Source organism: Etheostoma cragini, chromosome 11, assembly GCF_013103735.1.
Source record: "Etheostoma cragini isolate CJK2018 chromosome 11, CSU_Ecrag_1.0, whole genome shotgun sequence".
NCBI classification, from domain to species: domain Eukaryota; kingdom Metazoa; phylum Chordata; class Actinopteri; order Perciformes; family Percidae; genus Etheostoma; species Etheostoma cragini.
The window spans coordinates 10,775,033-10,799,120 of record NC_048417.1 but is presented as its reverse complement, the minus strand read 5'-3'; the positions used below and the strand labels follow the sequence as shown (position 1 = coordinate 10,799,120).

The window sequence follows — 24,088 nt, the reverse complement described above, 5'->3', positions numbered from 1 at the left end:
ACACACACACACACACACACGCACACACGCACACACACACACACACACACACACACACACACACACACACACATTTTATGGACCCATCATTACTATTATTAGTAACACCTGTACTTTTCTTGCTACAACAAGTCAAAATGTCTGCTGTGAAATTAATGGCTGAAGTTATATCACGCCAATACTATTGTAGGACCATAGACTTCTGTAATATACAGTATGTACCGACCCCTCTTTCAACTTAATTTAATTTTCACTCAGTTGTGCTTTTATTCCAGTAAACTCATTGGTTACCTAAGTTTTTGTCTTTTGATAGGTAAGAGGTACAGATTATCAGTTGTTTACTTGTGAAGACAGTAATGGCAGTGAAGATGACTGTAGTTAGTTCAACACCAACTGAACTCAGCATTCTCTGCCTTCACTAATAGATTTCCTATTCTTGACTAATTAAAAAGGGAATCCTTTTTTCCCTGAAAGGCTCCCAGAGCTGTATTGAGGGTTGGAAAGGTCGCTGGGAATCCATCAGATGTGACGCAGTTAATCAGCATAAAGCCTGCTTCAGTGCACTGCTAAACAACAACTGCAGGAATGGACCCAACCCTCACACTGCGCCACATTGGGATTCAAGGCCACACAAGTATGTATAAAAGCAAGATCAAATTCTTATACAGTAATGCGTAGACATGTTTGAGAAACTACAATGCATGGTAGTTTCTCTATTCTCTCTAAAATGGGTTATTAAAGGGGATTTAAAAATAACTACAGATACAACTGGAGAGAGAGCAATATGGTGAGAGAGAGAAAGGTAAGGGGTTTGTGGGAGAGAATATAAAGAAAATGAGAGAACAGAGCCCTCGCCCACGGTAATTACCTGTCTCTCCTTTTTATCTTTTTGAGCGACAACAAAAGAAGTAAGAAGAGAGGAGGGGAGACAGGTGGAGGAGAATAGAATGAAAAAGACCAGAGAGGAAAGGAGAGGAGAAATAGGTGAGGGTATACAAGAGGAGAAAAATCAGCATGGCACTCCTGAAACACATCAGTCTGCAGCAAACCCACAGTCAGTTACACAGGCTGACTCAACCTTCTCCAGCAATTTACAATTTTCCTTTTTCTGTGTTTCATACAGCTATGATTAAGTTTAGCAGGTATTGTATATTGAGTTAGACACAGCAAGGAGCAGAGGTGGTCATGGAGACAACTGAGTCACGAGAGACATTTCCTATTGTTGAGCATCTCAGTAGCTCGGCAGAAAAGTGAGTGTAATTTCAGTAAGTTGAATGTTGCAGCACTCATCAACATGATCTCGCCCACACCATCGGCCACTCGTCTTGTAGTCATTGCTATAGCAAAGACAACTGCTATATAAGTGCTGCTGGCACCTATTAACATCAGCTCATACATTTTTTGGTGCAACTTCTGCTTTAGAGAAACTAGTTTTTCTTTGGCTAAGGACAAACCTCCGTGTCCAAAGTGACAATTAGCTTTATGGAGGAACAGGTGGAACAGAAACAGTGTCATTAATTCGCAATTATCACAACTGGCCAGGCATGCATGGATGGATGTGTATACACAGTGCACACACAGGTTTGCACACACAGCAGATATAAAGACCTAAGAGCCCTAAAACAAACACACACTCACACACACCTATATGTGAGCATAGGCACAAGCAGAGGTGCGTGTGTGAATACAAAAGAATGTATTCACACACACACACTCACACACGCACACACACACACTCCCAAACACAATCAGGCAGTCAGACAGACAGACAAACTTGAGATGCTGACACTGACTTCCTGGACAGCCTTTCTAACTGTGCATGGATGCCAGATGAGGAGAGAAAGAACGAGCAAGAGAAGCAGCAATTCTGCTGTAAAGACATAATTTCCATTGTGTACCAGAGAAAGTGGTGGCAACACAAAATGGTAATGACAGTTAAGGCGTTTAGTCACGGACTTACTGGGAGGAACTGAAAAAAAGCCCTTGTTTTGACATAACCGACATTCTCTAAGGCATCGCTGTTGGGTACAAAATAACTATGCTATAGAACGACATGAACACTGTATACTCAAGAGAGTGGGCTGAATAACACAAATACACAAATACACATTTACAGCACAGTAGTGCTTATACACACACACATAGGGACACGTTAATGTTAGTGGGGAGGGCTCTTCTACACTGTCTTACAGATTTATATTTGTCTCCACTTCAAGGCAGGGAGGCTTTCACTGCACATTATATGTATGATTTAGAGTATTGAGTGACAAGGGGCGAGGGTTGCATCAACCTTATGAAGAACCATAACTCCAGGGGGGATAAGAGCTATGGAGGTGAGGGCATACAGAGAAACAGACACACACAGATTGAGAGTAAGATGGTGGATGTCCTTTATCACAATTGAACCCTTATGTATAGTTGCATGCTTAATTTACTGTAGTTTATAGAGTGTTAACAGAAAGAAAAAAAAAATCACAAACATATCCAGACATCTCCACATACTCTGTGTATGCTAAAATGCATGCAGACGGTCACACACTCTTACACTGCTCACACACTCTTATTGTAACCCTTCATTAATTTGGACTCTTCAGGGCTTGCTGTGTCCATTGTTGCTCTGTGGCCGAGATCAAATGTGTAACAATCTCTATGTTCTGTCACTGTCCCCTGTGGTTGTTAATGGTCACCTTCTTATCTTTTAATTGGACGGAGAGAGTTTTCTGGAGCGCTCTTTTCTTAAGGACACTTTATAATGAGAGGGTTATTTAGGTCCCCCTAATTGACCTTCAGCCTTTTCATATCCTGTCATGAGAAACATAGTGCAGATGTTCTGATTATAACAGAGCAAACTTTATTCTGTTGAGGCAGCAACTACAGACCCAAAGTTAGGTGGTTGCTGCATGTTGGAGGAGAGAAAAAGAGCAGCCAATGTCTGCAAGGAGAAGTGAGTCAGGATGTAAGGGGCCAATTACCAGTGGACTGCCAGCACAGCAAGGAACACAGGGATTGCATCAGAGATCAGAGGAACAAAGGCCAAAACATGATCAGTGTCAACATGGTCAACAAGTATTGTAACTTCTTTGCTAGCAAACACATAAAAGGAAGGAAAAGATGCAGAGAATGAGGGGGAAAACCCCTAATGTTAGGTAAGAGGGGTTATCCTGTAAGCAGCAACCTCAACTTCTAAACATCAGTGCTAGTCGTTCAAATTAAACCACATAAGGAGGAAATTAGTGCAATACAAGCCACTGTTGTGATTAATTGAAACTATAGGAGCAGCGCTAATGTTTCTGTTAAGTAAATACATTGCAAAACATGTGCAGTTCTTAAGGATTTTGTCTCAAGAAATGGACCCAAAACAGAAGCAAATGTACAGCTTTACAGCAGCTGCTCCAACATGCTTGTTGAAGAAATGTGTTGCATATAAAGAGGGAGAGAGAGAAACACACACACACACACACACACACACACACACACACACACACACACACACACACTAGATGTGTCTTCTCCGGAGACAGAGGACTGGAAGCAAAATGCTGCACTTACACAGGTGATTTACACCAGGAGGAGAATACATGAAAACAATGCTTTATATTTCTATTCACCCCTCTGGATGTACACCTGCAGTGTTTTAACAGGCTTATAAGGGCAGCACTCATGAACATGTTTGTCCGAGTGACTAAAAAAAAAGAGACTAGTAACATTCAATACTGTAAATTTTAAGCAGCAAAAGCCAGTTGTAAAACAAAAGTATTTCAAAGTGCTATAGCCTTTGAATGAATTCTGTGAATTTGCAGAAGATTGTATCCCTGTTAATTGTGGAATCTGGCAAACACATCTATTTATTTCCTCCTTACTTTAAATGTTATACAGATATTAAAAGGTTACGTTTTAGTACCAATGTGTGAATAGACTTTCACATCTGCAACAACAGGGCTCCAGACTAACTTTCTTTACTAGGAGCACTCTAACTAACTTTTTTTTATTTTTTATAAATTATTCTCAATTAAAACAATATAATTGCCTCAGTCCCATAGGGTCTCTCTTGCTCCTCTGCCTGAAATACACTGAAATAACAATCATATCTATGCGCTTACACTTCCATGGAAAACCTAACTATCTGACACCCAGTGTGGGAAATATTGAGCGATGAGGGAGCCAGAGACAATGAGCTCACGACACTCCCACAAAGGCTATCAGTACTTACGAGGTAAATTGTTCTACATTTAGCAGCCTTCTACGTTCTGCCGTAAGTTCAGGCAAGCACGGTTAAGACCATGAACAAAGAGAGGAGGGCTAACGTTAGGCTAAGGTTAGTCTTTACCAGACCCTCCTTCAAAGCTCGCTGAAGAAAGGCCTTGCTACTTTACATAGCATTCAGAGATGGGAGGAAAAGGTGCTCTGGTTTGATGTCATTTATTTAACCAATCATAATCGTTATTAGTGACGCTGAGCTCCACAAGGAACTGCTGCAAAATAGCCATTCAAGAAAAAAAGATTGGACAGATAATCTAGCTAACTGTCTCAATTTATCATGCAGAGAGCTGAAGAGCAGTCAATAAAAGGTCAAACATTCCAACACAAGAAAGCGGAAGAAAACAGAAAATATGTGCATCTGGCTGAATTTCCTGCGGCACCGGAGCAATCCTGGAAGTGGAACATCAAGGCTATGGACTAGGCTAAGGCAAACTCCTTATCGGCTATTACTACCCAGCATTTTCCCTCCCCAATATACAGTCTTTAGCAAGAAATATGGACAATCTTCGCCTGAGGATTACCACTCACTGTGCAACATCACATGCAGTCGGGAAATGAGTGTGACGCTGTGAGACGCGTGTGTAGATAACGTTAGTCACGTACCCACGCACGTTACCCCCTTGGCTTAAAAAAATGATCTCAGTCTGGGGCCTTGAACAATGATCATTTTTAGGTTTTTGAATTGGTCAGTAGTAGTAAGGGACAGCCTTTGAAACCAACACTAGAACTTCAAAAGCTTCTGTTTAACTACAGGGCGTTTACTGTAGATTGTAAATCAGCCTATAAAGCTAAAGTTCTCATGACATCAGGAGATGGTAAAATGAATGAGGTGAAGTTGGGCGTATTGATTGATCTGATAGGTAATGTCAAAAACGTATTTAGTCGCTAAATATCTCATCCCAACTGTATATTATAAGAAATTCTTCAAAGGTCACTAAAATTCACTGGTAAATGTAAATACAGGTATTGTTTTTCCCATTGGAAAACACTGTTTAATTATCTACCTACACTTCAAAAGGCTTCAAAAGACAGTGTGAATTGTGACTTGTACCAGCCCTCCACGCTTAAATAGTGATACTAACCGGAGACTGAGGGGGTGTATGCATGGGTGGAGTGGGGCAGGTCAGGCAAGATTAATTGTGGGGAATGTAAATTTTATTCGTTACACGCAGATTGATGTCAATTTTAATTGAATTAAAACAATGTGATCCCTGGCCTGCTTAGAATCTAGGACAGCTGGTGACTAGTGATGAAATGAGTTAGAGAACACTTGAGAGAAGGGGGGAGGGAAGGGGAGAGGTTAAGGGTGAGGAAGACAGACAGAGAGGAAGAGAGAGATTAGTGACAAGAGTGATAGTTGACCTTAAACTAATGAGCCATTCTGCTCAAGCTCCACCCTGCACTGGTAATACTGTCAGTTCACGAGTAACTCAGCTGCTCAGTAAAGGCATCAAAAGTTTGTGGACTTAAACATCTAGTTAATAACATTCATACCTGGCTTTGTGTTGCAATAGTATGACAGACAGTAGGTTATACTACACATTTCACACGTAGAAAGTGCTTTTGCAGTGTGTGCACAAGCCCCTCATGGGTGTGATTGATGTACGTGTGTGTACACAGGTGCATACATGTGTGTAGGTGGAGTCAACTGCTGGAGTAACACTTATCTCAGGTGTGATTTTATCATCTTCTCCCCAAGGACATGTAGCCTAGGCTGAGCGTGGCCACGACATGCAGGCACTCAGGTACAATGTATTCATTCAAGACTCAAGCACATCGACTGAGAGATGGAGAAGGTTTCAGTCGAGAGCAAACCGATCTTATTTTGTCACCCCACACCTCTTATCTTGCCCCACTCGTTCCTCTTCTAACCGCTCTCTAGGATAATATCAGCGCTAAACGCTGCCTCTCCATCCATCTATTCACCTTTAGCCTGATAGATGGGGAAGGCAAACAGACGGGGGATGTGTGGAGGCCACACTCATCTTTGTCTTGTGTCTCTACTGACTGCCTCTGCCTCCATCCGCTGCAGTGAGATTATGCCCAGCTGGCTGGGAAAAATTCAAGCTATCGCCTTAATAAATAAATAAATATTTCATGAAAGAGACACGCACCCCGTCCTGCTCACAACCGGACACACAGGCAGTAACATTTTATAAGGTTGTGAAGTGTTCATGCTTCTGAAGGTGACCCTATAGGAACTGCAAGAAACCTTTTACTGCAATGAGACAATGTCCTGGATCACCTCCCCACACCTCAGCTCCTCATTGACCCCCCCCCCCACACACACACATACGGACAAGATATGAAATCCACCCACAGTACATTCATATACAGTGAGCAGGGACACTACATGCAAACTAACAAAACAGTTGCACCAGTCACATATTTTATTTCCACATATATATATATATATATGTATATATATATATTTATTCATAGTACATTAAGCGCTTTTGCCAAACATCTTCCCTCTCAACGTGGATATGCTTTAAAATGTAATGTAAGGTAGATGATTCCACTCCTCCCCTTGATTTCCTCATGCCCTCTGCACCTCCAATTCACTGTGCCAAATGGTACATTTACATTGGTCATAACCTCAATCACCGTGCTCGCAGGCCATGCTGAATGTGCAGACAGACATTTCCACAGTGAGGGGATGCAGACAGAGGTATAATGGGAGCAAGAGATAGAATCCCACGCCCGAGGCATCCATCAAACCAAACGACTCCATTACAGTAAGTCTGACAGAGGCAAACGGTAATGTGTACTGTGATAAACACTAGGATAATAGTCTGTTTATAGTCCTGGACACACTGTTTCTGCTGGGAAACACTAGCATGGATACAGATAAGATATAGGAGCAGAAACCGCTCTTATCGTTTTCTTTCTTTCTATCTCTTCTCCTCTCTCTGCTTTGCCGTTATCAGTCACTTTCACTCCCTTGTTCTCTTTATCCTTTTCTGCTCTCTGTATAATATTTTGCTTCCTACAGAACGCAAAGGGAGCTGCATGCATCAGCTGAACGGGGCTTTTATCTGGTGTTATACTATTGTAGCATTACCATCACAGTGCTGGAATGAGGCATAGGAGAACCATAAAAAAACTGAATAGAAACGATTCAGATGAACTATTAAAAACAGACATTTCGCACCAGTGGGTATGCATATGTAACCTTAAGAAGACAACACACAAGCAGTCATACATGGAGTGGCCCATACTGTATGCATGTATCAATTCATCGTAGCTGGGTTGTTTTAGCAGAGGCGTTGCTTCTTGTGTCTCTGATAATAGTAAGGGGTAAACACAGAAGTAGACTGATCTGACCATGCTCGGTATTCCTCACAGGAACTGGGGAGAAAGCAAACCTGTTGCAGCTATGAATCAATTATAAGACTACACAAAAATGCACTCTCTTTACAGATGGGAGGTTGAGATTAAAGGAGGTCTATGGAGGGGAGAGAGTGAAAACAAAATTGTTCCATCTGTTGATAACGGCGTTTTTATTCTCAAATCACACTCCAACGCTCCACAGGCTGTCCCTGAGACATGTCCACAAGCTCAGAATGAGAAAAGAACATTTAAATTCACCCTAACATAAAGTGGAGAGAGCATAAAATGAGGCAAGGGGTCACTGTTTTTTACATTTCTATTAACCTGAGCAGCATCAGGGCTTGATTAAAGGGTCTCCTGGATCAGTCTCAACTGGGTGAGCCTATGTTTATGCCCATTGTTAACCTCTATTACAAGACTGACCTCAGTTCAGATAGCAGCTCCTCTACTGCTTGTAATGGAGGCCGTTGTATAGTGCAGCTGGGTCACAACAGTAGACACATGCACACGCACAATTTGCAGTGAGGCAGGGTCAAAGCAAAGGCCAGTGTCTATGGTGTTATATTTAAGATCAGTTAAACTTAATGACCTCCTTCATCCTCTTGGCCTTTCAAATAAACTATAACATTAGCGCTTAGAGCTCAAACACAGTTTGGCATTTTATGTTGGCTGTCTAGGCAATTTCGGTTTTAACAGGATGTGATAAAATGTGGATAATCTCACGCCCACTTGAGGGGATGATGGTGTAGGTTTATTAAAGGATATGAGCCAGTTGGTCAGAGTGTGCTAATCCAATTCTTCCTGGTTACTACAGCCTTAAAGAGGACGTACCACACTTGTATGGTAATAAGGTAAAATGCTGCATCTACAGAAGAAGTACTTGTTGTAGTGGTGATTAAACCGAATTGGTGACTGAGACAGGCACCTATTGTGATGCTTGTCAAACTTTTTTCTACATAGCCATTGAGGGTTTTCTGCTGGTAACATGTTTTTCTCATACAAATGGAATTCGGGGTCAGTAACACTCACAAGGGAACATTGAGCATTGTCTTCATTATGGAAATGTGCTCCATGTGAATTATTTAATATACTGCATTAAGTGAAACAATTGGCACATCAAACTGTTGCAGAGCATTACACCCTGGGTGTCAAATAAAATAACTTCCTCTATGTTGATGCCTTATTGACTTTTCATTATGGGAAATATGCATCAAAGTACTTCAGACAGTGTGTGGGTGTGTTTCTATGAGGCACTATACGGGTGTGCAAACACATGCTGAATATGTGTGGATGCAAACATTGCGCAAAGACATACTGTACATGAAACTATGGTAGATTTAATAAGAACAGTGAGGACATATATCAATCGAAAAAAGTTTGATTTTAGAAAAAAGTTTGAGTTTAATCAAATACAATTATAATTTCTTTCTTTTTTGCTCTCCCTGACTCACTCTTGTTCACAGGGTTAATTGAACCCTAAAGCTCGCTGTTGCCAGATTTATATTTTTATTGTTCTGGCTTCCATTGTTTAGTAGTCTTGCATTGCTGGCCAAGACATGGATTGTTTGGCCAATTCAGAATTCTGAGATGGGAGAAAAACGTGGTCTGGTTTTTTGGCATTTCTGTACAACAATCTTTGTTGTAATGGGCAGCGTCAAGCGCCAGACAGAGCCACAGTTCCACTGCAAAATATACTTGGGAAGGAACTTCTTTTGGTAAAAAGCGTACGTTCAAAAGTCACTTTATCCATGCAACAGACAAGTCAGATTGGACAGATAGTCTAGCTAGTTGCCTGGATTTACCCTGCAGAGATCTGAGGAGTATGAATTGAACAGACTTTAAAATTCCAACATAAAAATCGTGAAAGGTAATGGACATCCGGCCAAAAAGAGGGACACCCGGCGGTATTTCCGGTGGCACTGGAGCAATCCCGATAATGGAACGTTATGGATATAGACCAATTGTTCAGCCAGGTTTATTGGATTTTCATAGCTAACATTGCATACAGGCAACATGCAGGGATCATACATGGAAATAAAATGTCTTTCACTTTACCAGTGTTTCTCTTTCTTTCTGCCTCTTTGCTTTTCACTCTCTCCTTCCTCCTCCTCTATCTATCGTTAATGTAAGCTGTGTACATTTACAGTATAACCCAATAAAGTTTTTACAACCACTGTCATTATAGAACTTTGAGGTCTTGCTTACAGGCAACTAACATACAAGGATAAAGCCAAAGTACATAAAGCATGTAGCCAACATTCGCCAGACAAAAAAACTGTGGAGTACACAAAACTGTGTAGTACACAAATGTACATATTAAATACAATGATATTGTTACTCTAATATGTTAGATGTCCCTTCAGCATATAGCTCAAAACAGGGGCAAATAGAAAACTACATGGATAGGAAGAAAGATTTGTTGTTTGTTTTTGAACAAATCAACCCTTTAAACTGGATCCAAAACTGACTAAGGACCTACTGGAAATCCTGCTGGTGGCACCTCACACTAAATATAGTATAATATTGCCCATGCAGGTCCTAAGGAATTTCTAAATTAGATACTTTACAGGAAATCATGGACACACGAGTACTTTACTGTGATAGTAATGGTGATAAAATGAAATCCAGTGTATCTTCCTCATATCATATATTTATTGAGCCTCACTTGAGATAAAATGGTGGCCCATCAATCATAAAAGCAGACAATCTGGAAGCCACAACTCAAGGAACACGTTTCAGCCTCATCCAATAGCCAAAAGTGCTGATGTTAAGGAGGTATGTATCTTCCTTTTTATTAAATAGCAAAAAACGTGTGCATCTACCACTGCTATCGCCCTCATATCACACAAGAGCAATGCCCAGCCACAGAAATAAACACTGCACAAGATACAAGTCAAATGTGAACGCTACTTCTTTGTGAACTAACATCCCCCACACACACAGACACACACAGCTTTCCTACAGTACAGTTAAACACACATACGCAACAGAGTTTCTGAAAATGTAGACTTTTATAACCTTTTATATAATGTTGATAGCCATATAATTACTACAAATTGGAGGTCAAGCAAAACTCTTTTTCTTTGCTACAGCGTCACTGAGCACAACCATGATTTAAGGCTTTCATTTGTATGTTGTGATGCTACTGGGCACAATCATAAATAGCATCAAATGTGTACGAACTCAAATACAATGGGTGGGACCAGTTTGAGTGTAAGAAAAGGAGGGGAAAAATATCGGAATTTGACCTTTTCATCAACCCTAATCAGAGCGGTTGACCTGTCAGTGCTCTGAGCACCCGGTCCCCACGTTTCACCCTGGAGTACACTTACACTAAAAAGAGTGAATAAATTGAATTATTTGTGCATACTTTGTGGAAAGCATGGGGGCAACAAGAGAGAGAAAGACAGAGAGAGAGAGAGCGGGAGAAAGAGAGATAGGGAGAGAGAGAAAGACAAAAAGAGAGAGAGAGATAGGGAGAGAGAGAGAAAGACGGAGAGAGAGATAGAGAGATGGATAGAAACAGAGAGAGTGTAAATCTCCTGACCTTGCTTCTTGCTCTTTAGCTCTCAGTGTGAAGGAGTTTAGCCTGTAGCCTTAAATATTTCAACACCGCTTCGTTGTCTGGAAAGTGCTGAGTTAGAAGAAGGGATAGAGGCCAGACCACAGCATTCAACCTCCCCCAGCAATTAACACAACAGCAAGACATCACAGCAGTTCTCAGTGGTGTGTGTGTGTTTGTGTGTGTGTGTGTGTTTGTGTGTGCATTTGATCATTCCATTTCTTTTCTTCAAGCTCCTGTGACTTTTAGAACTGCTACTCTGTCCCCAACATTTTTTTTATTTTAGTGATAGTGGATAGACATGAAAGGGGGATGACACACAGCGAATGGCCGCTGCAGGACTTAGCCAACATGGGGCGAACGCTCTTACTGGGTGAGCTAGAGGCCACCCCTATTTCCCCAACATTAACAGTGGAGTTTGTACAATAGACACCCCTAGCTCTTACACAGATGAAAAACATACTTCCATCTTAATGTTTTGGTGGTTCTCCTAAAGACTTACCAGTGACTGTGAGTTCAGTGGTCCTCCTAACCACAAAGCCACCAAACTGGACTTCACAGGTGTAATTCCCAATGTCATCTTCCTTTACCTCCTGGATAGACAGAATGTCTCTCTTCTGGATGATACTGGCACGCCATTGTTTTGGACCACACTCCTGTATGTTAGAGAAGGGGATGCAGGTCAAATTCCAAATTCTACCCAAAGGTTTCAATAGATAAATCACCGGAGAAGTAGAATACAAAATGACTGGCAGTAGACAGATGGGAAGGTACGGTGTAATTCATATGGTCAGAAATGAAATATTCTGGTCAAGCCTGACATTATGAAATTTAAGACCTACCCTCTGCTTCAATATGAATTAGATACACAAGATTTCAAGTGGTCTGAGCTGGACAAAAAAGCTATCAACCGTCACTGAGCGTTAGGAAAGTGGATGAATGTGGTGGGGTTTCATAGCTTGGCACTCTGACATAAAAACTCCCTATAGGAAAACGAAAAAGGCTTAGCCATTATCCTACTTAACTGATCAAGATTTTTTGCACTGATCTAAATATTCTCCATTTAATACTCCAGTAGACCCACAGAGGACAGGGATGGTTATTTACACTTGTCTCTGATGGTCAGGTGAAAATAAGTGTGATTGTGTTGCGTCTGTGAGCATGTGTGAATATATGTATGTGTGTGCAGGCACAATAAGTGTCTTGGTCCTCTCTGAAGCCCCTCTGGGCTCTGGTAGGGACAACGATGGCTTGGCGGATTCTGTTCCACCATTGCTCCCGGCAACATTTGAATTCAATCACAGTGGCTCTGCAGTGGTCCAAATAACTCTGGGTTCCAGCACTCCCAGTCTTTACCCAGACTGTAATTGAAATTTAGAAAAACCTAGAGGTCGAGCACGGCCAGCTAATCTACTTCTGATCTGCCTGTGATTAGTCTGGCCAGAGCCCTTGTACTTTGTTGTCCGTAGGCTGTGCCTGAGCCGGGAAAAGCAAGAACCCAGGTGAGAGATTGGAAGGTGCATGCTGAATAAAGATCACGCGCTAGGAGCATTTGGAGGGCACCCAATGATTCCGCAGGGCAGAAAGTTACACCGCACAATTTTCTCCTCAAACACGTTTTAAGTTCATTATGAAAGCCATTTCTGTGGCTGCCCTCTACTCAGTCCTTCCCTTCAGATGACTCTCTTATGTAATTCATTTTGGCCATTTTCATCCATACATGATCTGCTTAAGTTTTATGGAACCACGTTTCTAACAAGGCTTGTAAACATAAAAAGCCAAGAGATTTGAAGAAAACAACCATCAACCAATAGAGAATTTTTCTTGGATGCAAAATCACAAACACATATGCCCTCCTTATTACTATCCCTAACACATAACATATAGCAGTATTCAAGACACACACACACACACACACACACACACACACACACACAGATAAATTAACCTTGAGGCAAGTATACAAATAATACACAAGTAACACAGCAGTCAAGCACAATATGACCAGAGAATCACACACATGCTCAGTCTGAGAACTAGCCCACCTTAAACCAGGTGATGTCCGGCTCTTTGCCAGGTTCAACATAGTCATCTATGTCAGCACACAGGATGTCTTTGCTCTTGCTGAGCTCAGCCTTCTCAGTTCGTCTCATGTTGGAGTTGTAGCACAGGTTTGTGTCATTCTCTGCCACAGTCAGAGACATGGACACCTTCATGCAGTACGTGGAGTTCCTGTGGGATAGAGAACAACACAAGGAGATTTTAACCTTTACTTGTCTGATACTAGGATTTCAGTGAGAACATATTTATCATATGTCACTTAGATTTTAAATTTCAGATTTTAACCTTTTATTTTCCGAGCACTGACGGCTACACAATTTGATATATATATGACTATGGAGTCTTGATTAATAAATTTTAAAAGATCATTGGTTTTATGCCCTGTCAACATTTTAAAATTCTTATTCAAAAAGCTAGGCTACTAATATATATAACCGCCATATTTGTTACAATAGACCACACAGGCCATCTGGTCACATTCAAAAATGTATATAAACGTTACTTGGTAACAACTGAACAGAAGAGCTACTTTAAGTTATTTTTGTCCTTCAATATTCCTTCTCTGGCTCCCTTCCCCTCCCCTATTGTGGGGTTAGCAATAACAACATGTTCAGCTTTACCGAGTCAATGACTCACACTCACGAACGCTATTGGATTTATGGGGGGAGTCAGCCAGGGCCTCGGAATGCTAATCAAAGAAGAGACAAACACTGAGAGGGCCTCCCGACATGAAGGAAAAAGCTGCTTGGTCATCACAAGGAGTTAGCCCCTGCTGAACGTCCCCCCTCTCTCATTCCTACCGTGTTGTTATTGTCGTCCTAATCATCATGTCAAAGCCATCCATCATTGTCAACCCCCATCCCACTGACACAATGCCATCCCACTGCACCCGCCTCTCTACATGACCAAAAGTATGTGAAGAGGTTGGATGACTGCTCATTTCTGCTATGGCGCTTTGTTCCATTTATCCTGTCACACCAAATTGGTGGGCATTATTTATACTTAGTTTTATAATTCAGTTGTACAGCCTTAATAAATGTTAGCCATATTATAGCTATGTTTGTAGGACAGATATGCACAATAACTGTTGCATTGCTCATAGTGCCTAATCCCCCAAATTTGGAAATACTGTCTCTATTTCAATTGCATTTTATTGTGTATCTGTTACCTTTTATATAATTGTGTATGTGTGTATTTTTGTATGTTTGTATAACTAAAATTGAGGCTTAAAAGCCTCACTTTTATAGTGTTTTTCTAGAAACTCAACTGACTAGTTTGATAATATAAAGAGCCTTGATAAGTACAACACTGTACAGGCACATGGTAGCACACCATCTTGAACACACCAGGTCCGATGTCTGGTCCTGAATGAAGGGTTGAAGTCAGAGGAACGGAAGCTGTGGGTAAGTGTACTAGAGTTTATAATAATTTATGTTGTTTATTGATCCCTAGTGGGGAAATTACAATTTCCACTCTGTTTTGTTAGTATTCACCCCACAGGTCTGAAATAAACACACAACAGGATCTATTCATGTATCAATGGAGACAGAGTGAGTGGGCTGCCAGTGCTGGACCAGCACACTGAGGAGTTGATGGGGTTCAGTGCCTTGCTCAAGAGTACCTGGGCACGCCCAGGAGGTGAAGTGGCATCTCTCAATCCACACTCCGTACTTTGGTCCTTAGAGGGACTTGAACCAGTAACCCTCCGTGTCCTCCTTTACAGATGGAGCCACTGGAATTTAGACTATAAGTCATGAAGATTGCTATTGCAGTAGTCAATTCTGGAGGTAAAGCAGTAATGAAAGTATGTATCAGAGTTTCAGCAGCAGAAAAGGAGTGGGGAAGGGCAGACACATTCCCTTGGCTCTGGGCACTAAGGCATTGTCATGTTGAAATAAGGAAAGGGACATCTCCAAGCTGTTGTTACAAAACTGTAAGCACACTGTAATCTAAAATAGCTGTAACCTTAATGTTTTTTTCCTGATTTGAAGTAGGCAGCCTGTTCTAAACCATAAGAGCCTCAGGTAAAAGTCCACATATTTTTGTCTGTGTTTCTAGCTTCTGCCGCCTGGCCTGGCTGTGATCTGACACGGTCAGTCACTCGGTCGGTCGAGCGGGAGTCTGCGCATAGAGCCATATGGGCTTTCATTTCATTTCATTACATTACATTTACAGCTTGCCAGATGCTCCCATTCACTGTAAATGACAGGGTTTCATATGATACACTCAGGTTATGGAAGCAATAAGGGAGTCACCTCTCTCATATAAACACCTCTGACCCCTGGGACAATAAAACACAAATTTAGAGACACACACACACATGCACAAATGTAGTTGTTGAAGACTAAGTAGAGATGGCGATGAGAGGAGCAGAAGGAGAACAGGTACTTGGAATGAGAAAAATAACTACTGTATACTTCTACAACATAGAAGATGACTAAAAGGCCATCTAGAAAATGTTGTAGGAAGCAACAGTAAGATATACAGAGCAATGCCCTCTTGGTGCTATTGACTCAATGCCTCCTGTCTAGAAGGAGTAGAGTGGGAAGGTGCGTTGCTGTAGGCTTACAGAGTAAGTACAGAGTATACTTAGACAATATACGGTTCTAAAGAACAATATGACCGTGAAAACACACATATGGACACATGCAGGTGTAGGCAAATTGACACAGCTACAAAGTCAACCCCCGCTGCTTGTTGATTTAACAGGAAGATGATCAGAAATAACCTCTCATAGTCGGTGCACCTGAGCCATTAAAGTCCTCAGGGAGCCAATAGGAGACACCTCTACATGTTAAATATTCACAGCAGGGACCCTTTGGCATTGTGGGAAGGTGTCAGTGGTGGTGCTTGATTGATGGACAGCTGGGGGTCGATGCACAGTCCTGTGGTGTCTTTCACGTCTGTCACATTATATTTGAATCTAGCTGCTTTGGATATTAGTCTGCAGCTCACGTTAGCTGTAATTCTCCCCACATTATTATCTCACATGTTGGATAATGTATCATGGAAAAGAAATACACATGGTTTTACCTTCGCCAGAACATTACTAGAACTATTATAGCATAATTCATCCGGTGAAACACAGAGGGACTGTGACTGGGTGAGAGGCAGAGTGAGGAAGAGAGGGGGACAGATTGATGGATCTGAATCGATGTTACCGGCCTTATATGAGATGACATGCAGAGTAAAGAGAGGCAGAGAAAGAGCAAAGGGGTGAAAGAGAGGGATAGCAGAAGAAAGCACAAATAGATATGTAAATAAAGTCACCTTCACATGAAAATAGGCGATTAGACTTACATTTCCAGACAGAGAAGGACAAAGGTAAGTACCCCCACACATACATTATACACTATTGGAAACTCTCCTGCCATATATACAGTGCAGTCAGAAGGTATTAGGGCAGTGACACATCTTTTGTTGGGTTGGCTTTTGTACTCCGGCATACTGGGTTAGAAATGAAAACCTGACAATGGCTTTAAAGTACCGACTATCAGCTTTAATATGAGGGTGCTTACATCAAGATCAGATTGAATTATAAAACAATAAAATCATTGCAGCATAGTGTGCGGTCATCATCGCCTCTAAATAGCTCATTGCCATCACTACCACAACTGGTTTGCCTTTTTTATGCATCTCATACTGACCAAAACCATAGATAACCACATGTTTCTTATTGCAATAAAGATATTGATCAACTGTGTTAAGGAGGGTCAATTCCTTTCTAAGGTAAAGATTATAGTGTGACAGCAAGCTGCAACCTCCGGTGCTGAAAAATAAAGCTGAAAGGCCAAAAACTGTATTTCATTGAGTGGCCACTTGAGGCTGGCTCCAAAAGGAAGTAAATCCTCAAAGACCCCCATGTTAAAATGCCCAACCCTACAGCAGAATAAAAACATGTTTGCAGGCGGGTACAAAAACTGATTATGGTCTCTAAAGCTATGTTCCTCCTTCATGAATTTGTTATGGCTCAATTATATTCAGACTTAAAGTTCTGCATAATTAAGGTTTCTGCTTTGAGTGACACATGGGTGCCGCCATTGGAGGAGAGCATAGACTGTCGGCTTCATTTAGCCCGCCTCAGCTCCATCAACACTCCCTTTTTTGCCCATTTTAGGATTAGCTGATGTCAGGCACAGCCAACCAGGAGCCGCCTACTTCGAGCTTCATTTTGGCTCCCCAAAAAGTTATGGGTGACGTCTATACAGTCTATGAGTGAGATGTGACAGGAATGATTCAGATAACATGTTTTGATGTTTCAGACATTATCCTCTAATTGATCAAATTATTTCACATATACACATTTTAAAATAACCACATGATGATCATTATGCATGTGGCTGTTTGTTAAAAATGCATGCCAATGCGGCAGCAAGCTGTCTTGTGTTAGACTTGTTATTTTATTTGGTTTTGCAGTTGAGTCTTGGTGATATTGAATGTAACATTTGTTATGTGATAACTAATGTACTCTACTGGTTTGTTTCATTATATTGTAATTGCAATTTAATGACTGTAATTACATTTAGCTATCATTCAAACATCTATGACAAAATGAAACATACATTGGGAGCCGGAGGTCATTGAAGACATTGAATTAGGTCTCAGGACTCATTTACATTGACATAATTTATGTAAAATATGACACATACTGTGCATGCTCATTCTGACATACGATACAGGACCAGTTGCACGTAATGTGATTTTAACTGCATGTGTTAATGATGAGATTTGTACTATCCAGTAACTTAATAAGGTTTTGGATTATTACACAGTGAGCTGCCGGTTTATTAGGTTCATATTACTGTAAGAATACCAAATCAATCAGTTCTGCAATAAAGCCTACCTTTTCAAAGGTTACTAAGGCAGGCTGCGTCAGTGGCTTCTTTCCAATTTAAGCTCGAAAACATACTTTAATCAAACTGCCTTCCCGGATTTCCCCTGATTCTAGTTTTTATTCTGTTTTATGGGTTTTACTATTTTAACTTATATTTTGGTATTGTGGTTTTTTATTCAGTTTTTATGTGAAGCACTTTGTGACTTTATTTTCATAAGTGATACTGTATATAAATAAAGATATTATTATTATTACTGTGTTTATTTTTTAATTTTTGATAATAATATGTCAGAGAGGCCTTGATTCAACTCTATAGTCGCATGGCTGTGTGATATTTGTCCTAGTAAGGTCAATGAGGGTTATTATGATATTAGGGGTTATTCAGATGTCTAAGGTTTGGGTAAATGAAGGTCTTCTATTGCATGTACTGTATGAACAACAAAGAATAGACTTAGGCATATTTTTCTTCTCTTCGCCGGAGGAAGTTTTAGAGAAGAATGTTTAGGTCATATGTGCTAAAATGTGTGACTCAAGAGCTAACTTCCTAAGCAAAAGACAATGGATTTCAGCTCAGAGGCAAATCTCACACAATGTTCTGATTAGGGTATCTGAGAAGTCTGAAATCCCCCCCGAACTCAACACGAACACTGAGAAACACAGAGCTCGGGGCACTTTTTACAAATGGAGTGCTCTATAGAGTTGAAATATATGTTCTGAATGTCAAACAGCATTTGAATGGGAACCAAACTTTGTTATCAAAAACACATTAATTTACAACGAGACAACACTGTTTGTGCCAGATTAGTCCTACAGAGTGTAGCAAAGAATTGCAGTATAGGCTGGGGTACCATTGCACACTCCCCTTAGTCACACTCAGTGCATCCTGCAAGCCTTTCTGGTTCTTTAATATGCCTTTAACTGGTTTTATTAAAAACTCTCTGAAATGAAGAGCTGCAATGGGCTGTTTATTGAGGGATGTTCTCCACTGTAAAGGTTAATAAGTTACTGCCACATAATTATGCATCTTATTTTAGGAAGAATTTCTCTGCAATTGCCCACTACAGAGTGTGTACTATATGTGTGGGTTTTTAACATGGATTCACTGTAAAACAGGTTAGCTAATGGGATCAGACAATTGCATTTGATGTAAGTGAACAAGTACATGTTCCAGGAACAATTAAGAGGAATCACTTAATTACATTATGATCATTATGTAGATGATTACTTGAAGAACATTCTTGGTCGATTTTTTATTCAGAAATAACATTCTCTATTTTACAGATTATTTTTTCCTGATTAAGAGGAATAGTTCAATGTTTTGGGAAATAAGCTTATTTGCTTTTTTCTGAGAATTAGATGAAAACACTACGTGTGTCTTTTGTCTTTTTATGTATTTTTCACATTTCTGTTGTTGGTAGGCATATTTTAGAATTTTGGAGATAGCCAGACTTGCTGTTTCTCCCTGCTTCCAGTTTCTAAGCTAAGCAATGCTTAGCAATACATTCAGGTTCCAGCTTTGTACTTAATGCAGAGACATGTGAGTGGTATTGAAGTGCTCATATTATGCTCATTTTCAGGTTCATAATTGTATTTAGAGGTTGCACCAGAATATGTTTAGATGGTTTAATAAAAATAAATAAAAAAACACTATTTCTGTTGTCCTGCACATTGCTGCAGCTGGAGATGGTAAGTCCGGGACTTTGTAAACCTATAACATGCACAACAGGATATATAACAGAAACAAAAGCCAAAAAGCACACTTTCAATATTTGTATCTAAATCTTACCAACCCAGCAAATGAACATTTCCCCAAAAATGCTAAACTATGACTTTGAGTCTACTTGAAACTAAAGCAAAGCAAAATTAAGACAACTTGTTAAACTTGACATTTAAATGGATCATCTCTTTTCCCTCCATCCTACCGTAACACGCAGGAGTACAGGCCCACGTCCTGGAGGTCTGCAGGTCTGAACCAGATAGCATCCTCCTCCTTGCTCATATGCACGCCGTCAAAAGAGATGGGCTCCTCAAAGTCGCTGTGGCCCAGGCCAGAGCTGCGGTACCACATGAGGCTGAGGCCCACACTCTGTGCCTGACTGTAGTTAGCCCGGATGTAACCATAGAACAGAGCACACTTCAGCCGCACCGGCTCACCCTGCAGCACCCGGTACTTCAGGTAGTCCACTGACCAATCTGTACAGCCGTCCACTAAAGAGACACAGAAAGAAACAGAGAGAGAAAGATACATTTGACAACAGATTAATAAGGTGTGCGTAAAATAATGATTAAGAAATAATAAAAATGTTGTATGAGCATATTAATAATTGGTTGCAGTGTGATTACAGCACATGGAAATATTATTTTTACAGCAGAGCATTATGGTAGCAATATTAAGCATCTTCACGCTACTCTACAAGAACATATGAGTGAGGATTACCAGGTCATAAACCACCCACAATTATCTTCTTCCTATTTATTGGAAAACACTCACTAGCTTTATCAGTAATAAGACAAGTGTACGGTACAGTATGCAAGTATACATATTTCATGGTCTATAATGCATAGATATTAGTGTCTGTTGCTTTTGGAGGATTTAAATTTTTACTGCACAATACCTCCTCTACTCACCTCCCCTGCTATTTTGACACTACTCACACATTCAGGGCATGTGTGCCACCTTGGCCTCAGCAGAGACGGCTCAGACACTATCCAGCAATATTGAAACACGCAATGTGCACTGTGAAATTTGGGAATGACGTGTAAAATGTTTCCATATATTATGTCAGGCTTCTCCAAATACTAAGGCTGGACCACAGCTCCAATTTCAAAGAGGCTACTTTGCAAACTTAATCTTTTATCTTCCAACGGTTCTATGGAAGGATATTTCTCCTTAGGCTCTTTGTCTCACAGCTTTTGTCCTGAGCTAACAGGCTAGTTCAGCTGTAATGCATTCTCTAAAGATACTCTATCCTGACTGAATTGAGGGTTTGGCCTACATGCCCACCTAGGTTAGTGTGCATTACAGTGAAAGTAGAGTAGCTAATTTTACGGATAAAATCACGTGCACTACTACAATGGAAACTGTACCTGCCAGCCTAATTAATGAATTGTATACTTCAGCTGCTGCAGTATAACAAAGTGCAAAACAGAAAAAAGTGAGGCAGAGAGCGTAGCAGCTGAAAAGACATTTGACAAAAATCAAGACACTGGCACTGCACCTCAGGCAACATGGTCTGTTTAAGTCCTAGCCAGCAGATCTCTCTAAATTCCCAAGCTACCACAGGTTAACCTAGGGCCAGCTATCGCTCTCTGACTAATTACTTACTGCTTGTTTAACCAGCAGGTCTATATAAGCGAGTAGATGTCTGTGCATGTGTAACCAGAGAGAGAGAAAGAGAGAGAAAGACCTATTGTACAAAAGGGTGACAGATTGGAACTTAACAATTACAGAGGCATTTGTGTGAACAATAGTCTGGGGAAGGTTTTCTGCAGTATTATTAATGCCAGAATACTGTCCTTCCTTACCAAGCACAACGTCCTAAGTAAAAATCAAATTTGCATTTTACCGAAATATTGTTCGTCAGACGACAGTTACACTCTGCACACCCTTATCAAAAACTACACCAAAATTAAATCACTGTACACGGAAAATTAATTTACAGTAAAAATTGGCTCCAAAAGAAAATAATTCTTTAAGCAATGGCGTGGAGTGAGACAGGGATGCAGTTTGAGTACAACAATGTTTAATATTTACATCAATGAACTAGCAGCGATGATGGAACAATCTGCAGCCCCAGGTCTCACACTTCGTGATACCAACATCAAGTTCCTACTCTATGCTGATGATCTAGTTCTGTTGTCCCCAACAGAAGAGGGTTTACAACAGAGTCTGGCCGTCCTAGAGCAGTACTGTCAGAAATGGGCAGTGACAGTTAATCTGAAAAAGACCAGTTTTATGGTATTTCAGAGGAGAGCCAGATCTCAGGGAAATAGCCAGTGTTACAACTTCACTCAGGGCAACACCAGCCTAGAGAAAAAGGGTTAATTTAATTACTTAGCAAAATTTGGGGCCAGATTTTGAAACCAGAATTTAAAAACTGGGATAAAGCTCCCACTGAAAAATTACAACTGGAATTCTGTAAAATGATTCTTAAAACATTGCATGCAGAGAAGAACTCTATATATTCCCTCTGAAAATTCAAATCCCAAAAATTCAATTTTAGTGAAACAAGCTAATAAAAATTCCATTGCATACAAAACTCTACTGAGCAACCAGCAATATTCAGATGTCCACCCCCTGGACCAGCTAGCTTTGAGATACACAGAGCTAAACACAGTCAGTATTAGACACACAGGTGGGGAGAGAGACACACTGAGCCTCAGAGTCAAGCCTCAGTCTTCATTCAAAATATTTGAAATTAAATAAAAAGACAACTATAAAGAACAATGGCAACATTAAAATAAAATACAACCGCTCCTTTTTTATCAATCCCTGAACAGAGATATCCAATTGGCTGAATATCTCAAAACAAAAAATCCAAAAGAAATACAAATTTTAACAAAATACAGAGTCAGTGAGCATGAGCTGGAAATTGAAAGAGGTCAACATTTAAAAGTGGGGAGAGCAAGAGAGGAACGTGTCTGTACACATTGCCACCAGGATATTGAAACAGAATTACATTTCTTATGTACATCTCCTAAATATGAAGACTTAAGAACCAAATATTTCCAAAAATTTGAAAAACATATACCAGGCTTCACTACCTACACTGAGCACAAAAAGATTTCTTTTTCATTAGGGGAAGATAAAAGGCTAGCTTGGCTAGCAGCTAAATATGTCTTCTCCTGCCACAATACAAGGCAAAATAAAGAGAGAATTTTATATTTTATCATTGATATTTTTCTATTCTTTTTTATTGTTTCAAAGTGCCTTGTGACGGACATGCACATCATTTGTTTAGTATCTACAATTACAATTTCATAATCATCAATTATCTTATTTACTTGTATTATTATTTCAGATGTATTTAGTCCTGGTTGTTGTTAATATGTATGTTTGTTCTTATGGTTCTTATTCTTTGGTCTCTTCTTATGCTTTGGCAACACAGATATATTTTTTTGTCATGCTAATAAAGAAACATGAAATTGAAAATTGACACACACAGAGAGAGAGAGAGAGAGAGAGAGAGAGAGAGAGAGAGAGAGAGAGAGAGAGAGAGAGAGAGAGAGAGAGAGAGAGAGAGAGAGAGAGAGAGAGAGAGAGAGAGAGAGAGAGAGAGAGAGAGAGAGAGAGAGGTGATGATGTGGTGAGATAAAGTAATAAGATCCCTGCTGTGTGGCAGTCTGTGAGTGATACAGAGCCTCACTGGGATAGCTATGGTTGTAATTAATACTCTTAATTATCAGGGAAGTAATGTGTGTCTTAGTGTGTGTGTGTGTGTGTGTGTGTGTGTGTGTGTGTGTGTGTGTGTGTGTGTGTGTGCATGTTTGCATGAGCGTGCATTCCCTATACGAATGGTTGTCTGCCTAATTATGTCTGTTAATTACCAGAAGGCTAAGCTACAATGTGTGTGTGCTTACATATGAATGTGAGAGAAGCAAAAAGTGTGTGTGTGTGTGTGTGTGTGTGTGCGTGCGTGCCGGGTGTGAAACCCTGTCTAATTATCATTGCTAATGATAAGAGCAGGGCCCCTATAGATGCAAACAGGCACACGTGCACTCTAACATGTGCTCACATGCACTCCTCACAACTTTAAACATGATTAAACAACTGTTAAGCACCTTGCTGATAAACTATTAATAATTTATGCACAGAAGAAAAGCTGTGTTTTAGCAATTGAGTAATATGGTTAAATTATTTCAATAAAAAGGGGTAAAAATCTCAAATTTCCATTATTTTGTCAAATACAAAAAGCACGATTCACTTTCATTTTGTGCATCTAATTTCTTTGAACATTTATGCATTAAATAGGAGATAATCATACGAGAAGCACTAAACCACAAACAACTATTCCTCCCTTGACATTAGACTGAGTTTC

The 24,088-nt window shown here is 40.3% G+C and overlaps 1 protein-coding gene across 4 annotated transcripts in view; it reads right to left on the bottom strand.

Annotated features, from left to right (window-relative positions):
• il1rapl1a (interleukin 1 receptor accessory protein-like 1a) overlaps nt 1-24,088 on the bottom strand; it is a 160,009-nt gene that overhangs the window by 63,705 nt on the left and 72,216 nt on the right. For all 4 annotated transcript variants that reach the window (XM_034885376.1, XM_034885375.1, XM_034885378.1 and 1 more), the window contains exons 3-5: nt 19,973-20,258; nt 13,201-13,387; nt 11,658-11,811 (exon numbers count right to left, since the gene is read on the bottom strand). In XM_034885376.1, the coding sequence (XP_034741267.1) occupies nt 11,658-11,811; nt 13,201-13,387; nt 19,973-20,258 (627 nt within the window). The remainder of the gene's footprint in view (nt 1-11,657; nt 11,812-13,200; nt 13,388-19,972; nt 20,259-24,088) is intronic.